General features: G+C 58.2%; 1 protein-coding gene across 2 annotated transcripts; it reads right to left on the bottom strand.

The window, feature by feature from the left end:
* Positions 1-5,268: 5,268 nt before the first annotated feature.
* Positions 5,269-9,183, bottom strand: LY6E (lymphocyte antigen 6 family member E). 2 transcript variants are annotated; one of them, XM_027972814.2, is made up of 4 exons: positions 9,135-9,183; positions 6,620-6,778; positions 6,198-6,317; positions 5,269-6,115 (listed from the first exon to the last, which is right to left on the bottom strand). In XM_027972814.2, exons 2-4 carry the CDS (start codon positions 6,669-6,671, stop codon positions 5,895-5,897), a joined length of 393 nt encoding a protein of 130 aa, XP_027828615.1. In that variant the 5' UTR covers positions 6,672-6,778; positions 9,135-9,183; the 3' UTR covers positions 5,269-5,894. The 2 variants fall into 2 exon arrangements, with proteins under 2 accessions (XP_027828615.1, XP_060275923.1); XM_060419940.1 differs by having other exon boundaries at positions 8,672-9,183.
* Between the last annotated feature and the right edge of the window lie 1,085 nt (positions 9,184-10,268).

Raw genomic sequence — 10,268 nt, forward strand, 5'->3', positions numbered from 1 at the left:
CTCATCCTCTGTCGTCTCCTTCTCCTCCTGCCTTTAGTCCTTCCAAGCATCAGGGTCTTTTCTACTGAGGTTATATCCTTTTTATTCAGGGGTCCTAGAAAGTGCCCGTGGTCGGGGCTCAGAGAGGGGAGTCCCACTATGCTCTGGCTCAGTCACCAGCCCAGGGGACCGTCTGGTGTCTCCCAGACAGACAGGAGCCAGGCAGGGGCCAGAGGAACTCTGAAAGCTAGGGCAGAGCAAAGTCAGGTCCAGCCATAGCTGCTGGACATCCAGGGTCATGAGACAGCCCTCGAGTGAGAGGCCCTAGCCAGCAGGTTGGGCCCTTGGAAGTCACAGGTGAGCAGTAGCAAGGCAATGCAGGTGATGCTAAGATTAGGGAGGAGGGGACGCCGAGTCCTCCCTGGCATGGGCTGTGGGCACCAAACAGGCATCATGGGAGGAGGCCAGATGCTGGGCAGGACTGTCCGCCTCCCTGCAGGCAGCGGGTTCAGGGCTCCCTGGGAGGGGCAGGCGAGGGGGCGGGGCCGGACCAGATGGAGCTGAGCATGGCTGCAGGGAAACGCAGGCATCACATGGGTTCCTGAGCGCTGAGACTGGGGAGTCTGGACACCTGACCACAGTGTGCCTGGACTGGACAGCGCGGCGCCTGGGCAGATGCCGGGAGGTGGGAGGGAGAGAAAGTCCTGAGCAGAGCCCGAGAGATGCCCCCTTTCCCCTCCCCGCCCCTCCCCTTCCGCTCCTGGGGCTCCCCTGCCCCTCCCCTCCCCACCTGCCCTCTCTCGGGCTGTGGGAAATGGAAACTCAGAGCTCTGGGCTCCTCCTCCTGCCCCTCCCCCGCCCAGCCCCACGCAGCCTCCCTCCACTCCTGCAGAGTCTGGGCCTCCTAGCCGCACCCAGTGGGGGAGGGGCAGCAGGAATGGAGAGAATCATCAGCTGCTTCCAGGAGGTCTCCAAGGGTCACAGTCACCAGGAGGCTCTGAGCCCTGCTTTTCATTTCGCTGTGTAGTTGTGGGTAGAGTAATAACAGACTATTATCACCTGCAAAATAGTCTGTGCACAGAGATGAAAGCTGAGGTTAGCATGCGTGGGAATAGAGCATTGGTTACACAGCTGTCCTTCCACTGCCATCTGCCCCGGGCTCTGGTGTCTCCTGACTGTGACGGTCATGTCCAGCTGGGCATCTTCCTCTGGCCTGGCCTGTGTTTCAGGACTCAGTCAAAAGTGGGGTCTTCAGTGCAGAAGGAACCCAACAGGAGGCAGAGAGACAGGAAGGGCAACGGCTTGTTAGTGTGGGCCACTGGGCAGGGCACCGCCATCAGGGCTGGGTGGGCTACATTGCTTTTATTGTAGAAGAAGTTGGGAAGGGAAAAAAGGCCATCTTCTTACTCATTCTTGAGTAGATGTCAAACTTTCCTCACCAGCTCCTCCTCCACGTCTGGCAGGGAAGTCTTCTTGTTTTTACATTGTTGAACTGGGATTGTCCTGGTGCTATGGAAATGTGCAAAAAGGCCAAAAAGGTGGTCACTCTCAACTACAAATTGGCACTTGCTGTCTCCAAGGATTAAAGCATGTGCTGCTGTGGCTGCTGACCTCCAACACTCCCTGAAGGAGTTTACATCGGAGATCAAGAATGAGGCATTCTGTGCCCTCGGGAAATTGGTATGTCTTCAGTAAGATGTTTTTAGGAGCTGATATTATCAACCCAGTTCTTGCATCTCCTCATATCTGGAAAAGCACTAAATTCCTTTGTGGTGACATCTGCTTCTCATGACTAGCGAAGCCTACAAAAATATGTGCTTGATTGCAGGATCTCCCTTTCACCAAAATCACATATATATTGATCTTTCCCCACCTGCCTCTTTGGAGCAGTTTCTCAGAGCTATCTGAGGTGCTGTCTCCTGGGCTGCAGCCCTCATTTTGCCCCCAACAAAACTTCACTTGAAACTCTCACGTTGTGCATTTTTTTAAAGTCGATTTAACAGGATTTGAGTCTCATTCCACCATTGTTTGGGGACATGTCTTGCGCTTCTGTTGTGTGGTTTGTTGCTAAGCAAGCCTGCTTTCTTGAGTGATCATTAACTTACAGAGGTCTCCCATACTTTTTTCTTTACTTATGGTCTCTTAGTGGGAGTAACTATTTAATCACCTACTTCGCTTCTTCACTCTGTCCCTTTCACCACCACTGCCCAGCCTTGCTCAAAACAGGAGGGAAGTGGGCAGGGCACAAGCTTTAAAAGGATGACATAGCCCAAAGTGAAAGTGTTAGTTGCTCAGTCGTGTCTGACTCTTTGGGACCCTATGGACTGTAGCCCACCAGACTCCTCTGCCCATGGGATTCTCCAGGTAAGAATGCAGGAGTGGGTTGCCATACCCTTCTCCAAGGGATCTTCCCAACCCAGGGATAGAACCTGAGTCTCTTATATCTCCTGCATTGGCAAGTGGGTTCTTTACCACTAGTGGCACCGGGAAGCCCTGCAGAACTCAGAGACATATTATCACGTATTCCCCTTGAGGAGGAACTAGGACCCTGCTTTGTATTATCACCGCACTCTTGTTTGACTGCTTTTCCTCTGTCCCAGCGTTCCTTTGTCCCCTGAAGACCACTGATTACTGACCATGTTCAAGGGCAAGCTCTGTGGCCAGGCTTAGATCACAACATGGCTTTTCTTATATCAAGAAAGCCATTCCTGACTCTTTCTCCAGGGACTCTCTAACCTACCTGCTTACACCGTTTCAGTCTTTTTCCGGGACTTTGCTGAGGACTCTAGCCTGGGAGATGGCCTCTCAGTAGCTCTGAGGAAATGTTCTGCAAAGGTAGGGGAGAAGTCGGATCTACGTGAATTTTTTCGATTGGGAAATACAGGCAGTCAACTCTTGTCGTTGTTCAGTCACTCTTTGCAACCCATGGACTGTAGCCCCCCAGGCTCCTCTGTCCATCGGACTCCCCAGGTAAGCGCAGTGGAGTGGGCTGCCATTTCCTTTTACACATACCTACTAGCAGGCTGCTAATTAGAGAAAGGAAATGTCTCAGAACTCAGAGCATGGCACCACGCCCCTCACCCACAACATGCATTGAGATAACATTGCCACCAGGTGAGTCATCCCGGGCCATTAAACGATTGATAGAAACCTTGAAGAAAGGCAGATTTCCATACAAATATACAGTTTCATTAACACAGATTAGGAGAACATTTGTATGAGTCAAACATACTGGTTTGTTGAGTGATTATTGGTTCTGATTCATAGGTGGAACCGACTTGAAGAGAGTCTAGGGTAAATACATAGTTCATTAACATAACTTAACATAGCTTAAGGAAAACATTTCCACAAGAAAAATGCGTTGGTTAGCTCAAGGTTTAAGAAAAGTTCAGTTCAGTTGGAACCAGATATCATCATGGCAACACAGAATTTAAAAACAAACCCCCTTTTAATTTTGTACAGAGAAGGGAAAAAATCTGACACTTGTAGTTTGCTTCCTCCTGCTGCTTAAGCGAGAGAGAAAAATGTCTGACTGTTGCAGCCTATTTCCTCCAGGCCCCTGGACTTCCTGCCTGTGACCCTCATACCTTCACTATCTCCCGGAGCTTGTCCAGTGAGTCAGTGATGCCATCCAACCATCTCGTCCTCTGTCATCCCCTTCTCCTGCCCTCAATCTTTCCCAGCATTAGGGTCTTTCCCAATGAGTTGGCTCTTCGCACCAGGTAGTTTACAGCTAACCACAAAAGACAGACATCTCATGTTAATGATTTTAGTGCTTTCTACGTATGGGAAGATGCAAGAATTGGGGGTCATTGGAATTTTTCCTTAGACCCACATCTTAGCTATCTAGGGGCGCATGTCCAAAACACAGAAGGCTTCCTCCTGTTCTCCCCATTGGATGGCTGCAATTTAATCCTTGTGGAACTGGCCTGGTGGGGAGCAGCGTTCTGGTTTTGCTTTGTTTTTCTTTTTTTTTTTTGCCGCACCGGGTAGCGTGTGGAATCTTGGTTCCCCAACCAAGGAACAAACCCGAGCCCCTTGCAGTGGACATGCAGTCTCCACCACTGGACCACCAGGGAAGTCCTTGAGCTTTCTGCTTTTAGGGCTCAGGACTCCAGGGGTAACCAGCATTCCTGGGGGACACTCTGATTTCTTCTCCTTTGTTTCCTGTTTTGGTTTTTAATGCTGGTCTGGCCCCTAAATGAATCTCAACATTTTTACCACCCCAGAGTCTCAACCAGACGGCTGTAATGTGCTTCTAGATCCTTCCACAATATGTAGGCTGAGCCTGGATCTCCTTCCCCTCCCCATCCTGCTGGACCACCTTGATTTCTCAGGGCAGACTCCTCCTCCTGCCCTTCCCTGGAGCTCTATCATCGCCTTGGTGCTCAACCTCAAGTGTTGGCTGGAGTTTTCCTTGGTGGCAATGAGGACACTGCCCTCGTGGGTGTCACAGGGCCCGTCTGTGCAAAGCTGCTCACCTGCCCCGTGACCAGGGCCCATGACATGGGCCAGAACCCGAGCCCCGCAGTGACCACTGCCCTGCCCTGCTGCACAGTGATCCTTGGGCTTTGGACCCAAGCACATAGGAGCTCCTGGATGGCCCAGGCCGAGCTCTGCTGTGTTCATTCCCACCACCCTGCAATCCTGGATCCACTGCTCCTGGGCCACCAGCCTAATCAAAGAATCCCCTTGGCTTAGAACTCAGGCCCCACTGCAGACCCTGGGGGTCCATGGCTGGCCGAAGACCACTGTGGGGCTTGCCGGGGAGTAGGCATGAGCTCAGGGAGCAGCACCTCAGCCCTTCTCCAGGGGAGTCCCTCCCACACACCCCTGGGACAGGGGCCTTGCTCCCCCTTACTCAGCTCCTGTGTGCCTCCCCCCACCCATCCATGCTGTGTGTCCTTTGCAGCCCAACTGGCCCAGATAGCCCTACCCAAGTCCCAGAACGTGTGGGGTGATCTCCTCCCTTCCAATCCCATCCCTCCCTCTGTAGGGTCCTGCCTCCCACCTAGAATTGGGCTGACCACCTCCCTTGCCCCACCCCAGTCTCCCTGTCCAGTCCAGTCCTGTCCTGAGGATCAAATGATCCCACCCAGCTGAGGGCAGCTACCTGTGAACTTGGGTGACCCCTCTCCCCAAGGGCCTCCAAGTGGGCTTCAGGGTGGAGCCCCATCACAGGGAACTGTCAGACCCCTTTACACCTGAGGCTCTGGAGCTCTGCTGCCCCCCTCACTAGGACCCCGACGGGAAGGGTGATCTCAGGCTGAGGGCCACAGCAGAGCCAGAAAGGGTGGAAACGTGTTTATTTGAGGCAACAAAGCAGCAGGAGTGTGGGGTGGAGGGCAGGAGGGTGTGGGGTGGAGGGCAGCTGTGGGATCTGGGACGGGAGCAGATTCCTGGGTCAGTAATCTAGACCTGGGAACAGGGGAAGCCCTGTCTCCCCAAAGGCCACCCTCTAAGTGAGTGAAATGACAAGGACATGTGCAGAGATACCAGGGACTGGGGCTCTGTGCTGGCGGTTGGGGCTCCAGACACGCTTCTGACACCCACCCTTCCCCCAAACACACTCACACATGCCCAGCTGGGCGCATGGACCACACACCTTCTGCACACAGCACATCTTCGGCACTTGGGGGCAGGGAGGCCTGGGATTAGGAGCCCCTCCCAGAGTGTCCCTGGGACTCGGTTCTGACTCCCAGACTTTCAGGCTCCGTTCCCAGGTTCCCCCAGCAAGGCTGACCTGGAGGTAAGGGGAGCTGGCAGCTGCGGGTACAGGGGAGAGGCCTGCCTGTGGGGACCCAGGGCTGAGAAGGTGGGACTAGCAGGGTGAGGAGTCAGAGGCAGTGGCTTTGAGATCCTCTTGGGTCTGGGCTTTCCTTCCTTCCTGAGCTTTGGGAGCCTGGGCTGGGCAGTCAGGGTCCAAACCGCAGCAGAGCCGCCAGCAGGCTGAGCAGGAGCCCCAGGCCCAGCACGGGGGCGCTAGCCCGGGGCCCGCGGCCGGCCGCGCTGATGTTGCACAGGAAGCTCTGGCAGCAGGATGTGTCCATGGACGCCAAACCGAGGTTGAGGCTCGTGGAGCCGCAGATCGGGGAGCAGAACTTGTACAGGGAGTAGCCCAAGTTCACCACGTTCTCTGCACCACCGGAAATGAGGCTGTGAGTGGAGGAGGGGTGGGGGGATGGGAGGGAGCCTGGCCGCCCAGCCCCCGCACTCACTGAGGCCGGCGGATGCAGAGACCGTCACACAGTAACTGTCGGTGTCGGAGCAGATGGTTGGTTTCAGGCAGCCCCAGTTGCTTTGCTTATCCTGGCAGGTGAAGCACACCAGGGAGTGGGCTGCAGGGGAGGGACGCAGGCTCATGTCGAGGAGTCTTCCAGTGGGCCCCCCCAGCCCTGACCCAGAGGCTCGAGGGCACCCCCTCTTGCACAGGCACTGATGGGGCCCCTATGGCACGCGGGCCCCAGGCTGGAGACCCGGAAGGACAAGGACACCAGATCCTGGCCCTGGAGGGGCTCCAGTGATGTCCAAGTGTCAGGGCAGGCCTGAGGCCTCCAGGGGAGGTGGGGGGGGGGGGAGTGAGTGGCACCAGTGACACGGCCACGGCCAGCTTGGAGGCCTGGGGCCTGGGGCACCTCACCTCGCTCCACACCCAGGAGGGCAGCCAGCAGCAATGGCAGGAAGACCTTCATTCTGGAGGGATAGGCGTCTGGCTGGGCTCTCAGGAAGCTGCAGTCCAAAGAGATGGTGTGCTGGGGGGCAGGCCTTGCTTCTCCCAGTGGGGTCAGAGCTGTTGGCCCTGGGGAACAGTTGGCGATCCCACTTTGTAGATGGCGGGTGCGGGGGCGGGTGCGGGAGGAGCCAGAAGCAAGGCCAGAGTGCAGACGGTCTTTCTGCTTCATTCTGAACCCACCCCTCACTCAGCACAGACTCCTGGCTGACACCCTTCCCCAAGTCTGTGGCACTTGTTGCTGGGAGAGGGGGGCTAGAGGTCAGATAAGGGAACTCATTAGGCTTTTCAGAATCTCCCAGAAAGGGAGGCCAAGGGAGTGGGCCCTGCCTGTGGGCCTGGCAGTGTGGGTGAGACAGGCTAGGACCTGGGATCCTCTACCAGAGTGCTCACACCTGGACAACCGTCCCAGTGAGCAACACAATACAAAGAAACTGTAAGTGACTAAAAATAACAATGCCTATGCACACCTTGGGCAAAAAGATACAAGAAGTCACAAACAAACTACATTTTGGAGGTGCTGGGAGAACAAGCAGGGCGGTGTTCAGGACCCCCCCCCCCACAGCACCACCAAGCAGTGGGACTGACCACCTAAACTATGCCTCCTGCCTCCCCCCCCAGACCCGCCCCTGTTGTCACTCCGTTTCAGGACTGAAGCAGCTCCTCTCGGGGAGCGGGTGAGGGCACCTGCTTCTTGCTTTTGCTTCCTTGTGCTGCAGTTCCAGCACCTATAAAGCCTGGTTTGGAATTTTCGTCTGGCCTCTTATCAATTTCTCGAGTTCAAGGGCCCTGGAGGGATGGTGGCTGGTAATATTAGCTGACCTGCATCCAGAACTTTCCATGGGACCAGCTCCATGCCTGCCATGGGACCAGCTCCATGCCTGCCATGGAATCCCAGAGCTGGGCTGGGGGCATAGGGCTTATCTAGCTGAGCATCCGCCCCGGCAGCTTCTGTGCTGGGGGAGCCGGCTCAGGGCTCTCCCATTTGTCCAGGGGCAGCACTGACGACAAGGACCCCAGAAGCATCTGCTGCTCTTGGTGGCTAGGGGGCAGGGGGCTCAGGGCGACCCAGCAGTGTGCCACCAGTCACCCCAGTGGGAATAGGCCCAGGCTCAGGGGACGGGGGTGAGCCCCTGGGGGCTGGCCAGGACACTCCTTTGGGCAAAGATCCTTAGCAGCGGGTGGAGAAAGCTCTCAGAATGCGACCAGCTGGGGTTCTGGACTTCTGTTTCAGGCTTGGTGTGGGAGGAGCAGTCTGGTGCTTTCTGCAGGGGAGAGCTGTGGGTGGGGGAGGGCGCTAGTTCCTAGGCACTGGGAGAAACGAGAATGCCAAGCAGAGGACAGATTTTGGGAGGGGCTGGCGGAGACCCCGAGAATGGGCTTCAGGTCTCTCTTGCCCAGCTCTGGGCAAGGCCTGAAGTCCTGGGGCGCAGAGAAAGAGCCGCAGATGTCCAAGAACAGCGCCAAGGCCCCCTGGGGCCTGTGCCCAGATCCAGGCAGTTCAGGGAGGAAGGAGTCTCGGTCTGCTCCTCCATAAAGTAAGAATCCCGAGAGAGGAGCTCCGAGCGGTCCTGAAGGAAGTTCTGGTGCCCACAGCCGCCGGCCCCGGCTGGCACGGCCAGCATCATAACTGACTGCTGCCAGGCTCCCCCACCCCCACCCCAAGCAGGCTGAGTCCAGGCACTGGACACTAACGTATCCACACTAGTGGGGGCAAGCGGAAGGGAGCCCTGAGAGGAGCCAGTGGGTTTGCGGGGGTGGGGTTCCGCCAATCGCGGACTGTGCACTTCTCTGCCGGGCGCACGGACCGGGCTGACCTCTAGTGATGCCTGGCACCTGAGCCGGCAAGAGATGTAGGAGCTGGTCCTGGGCCCCAGGGAAGGAAGGGCGGCCCAGCGCAGGGAGTGGGCTTCTAGGCATCTCCAGTGCTTGCATAATTTATGCCAAACAAGGTGCTTTCACCTCTTCCAGTGGCAGGCTCCCGTCCCGTGGTCACCCTCCAGGGCAGTTAACTCTCTCCTTCCTGCCAGCCGCCAAGATCCCTGCTCTCTCAAGTCTGGAAGGCTGACTCTCCCCAGTTTCCACGTGAGGGGTCGTGGGGGAACCTAGAGTTGGGCGATGGGCCCCCGGCGCCTGCGCAACCCTGGACTACCCAGCCCCGGAGGGTGCCCGCTGCAGTCTCCGTGCGCTCCCGCCCTCATCCGTCGGAAATATTGGGGAGGGCCGGGGAGCGGGGAAACCAGGCGGGCAGGCGAGCCCTGGGGCCGGGCCGCTCGCAACCGCGACCCCTAGCATCCCTCACGCAAGCTCCTCCCGCCGGCTCCTCCCGCCTGCCCAGCGCCCCACTCGCCCGCTCCCGCTCCGCGCCAGGGAAGGCCCCATACCCGCGCCCCCGCCCGCCGGGGCCGGCCGGGCCCCGACTTACCGTCAGCGGACGCAGGTCCCCGGCCTGGAGGCGCAGCCCAAACTGCCTGGGAGCCGGAGCCCGCCGCAGCCCGCAGTCCCGGCCGGAGAGGCGGTGCTCGAGCGCGAGAGGCGCGGCTTGGCGCCCGGGCCCCGCCCGCCGGCCCCGCTCCCCCGCGCAGCGCCCGCCGCCGCGGTTCAGTCTGGTCCCCCGGGAAGGGGGCGGGGGCGTCGCGCAGCTCCCGGCAGCCCGGGCAGGGGTGGGGGAGGCCCACAGGTGGCCCGACACTTTTCCGGTGGAACACAGGGGAGGGGAGGCGGCCAAGGAGGCCGAGGCGGCGGTGCCCAGAACCCCTTTTTCAGAGTGGGGTGCGGGCGACCAGGAGGCTGAGAGGAGGCCTTCCCCGCGCCGGCCGTCAGCCGTCCCATGGTGGGGGAGGTGACAGGATGAGGATCCAGGGGTGCAGGAGGGGGTTTCGGGGCAGTGGTTGTGGACCACAGTGCGGACCCGCTGGAGATCCGGCCCCACCGGCGTCTAAACCGTCCGCCCAGGAGGACTCTGAACCTCCTGGGTGCTCCGGGGAAGCCGGCTGGGGTGGGCTGGGTCCCAAAGCCAGCCGGTCCTGACCCTCCTCGCGGAGCCTAGAGGCCCCCGGCCATCCTTAGTGAAGTGGGCTCTCCTGGGTTTGGCGTCAGTGCCTTTCTGGTGTTCTGTCTCAGATGCCATTAACTGCCTTTCTTACAACAACTGTTCACAGAACATCCACGGTGTGCGGCTCTGGCCTGGCCCGACGCCTCCCGGGCCTGTGAGCCAGGCCAGCTTCTGCATTGCCCTGGCCCTGCTCTTGCTTCTCCCGGGTGGGGATGGAGACCCGCACCGCCTGCCTGCCTGCACTGTGGCTGCCAGGTGGAGCCCCCGCCGCCCCGCCCCCCTGCCCAGGAGTCACACTTCTTACTTTCACAGCATATTTCCTGTTGGAGCTGTTGTGTTTTTGTTTTGTTTTGTTTTTTTTTTTTTTTATGGCACCTGACCTTTTCTTGCACCCTTTCTGGGTGACATTTGTGGTGACGGGGTTGGGGGGTGGGGGTAGGGCACAGGAGAAGTGGCCTCTTAACCATACACCCGCGGAAGAGGGGCTGAAGCAGGATGGGAGGG

The sequence above is a fragment of the Ovis aries genome, chromosome 9, assembly GCF_016772045.2.
Source record: "Ovis aries strain OAR_USU_Benz2616 breed Rambouillet chromosome 9, ARS-UI_Ramb_v3.0, whole genome shotgun sequence".
Taxonomy (NCBI): Eukaryota; Metazoa; Chordata; class Mammalia; order Artiodactyla; family Bovidae; genus Ovis; species Ovis aries.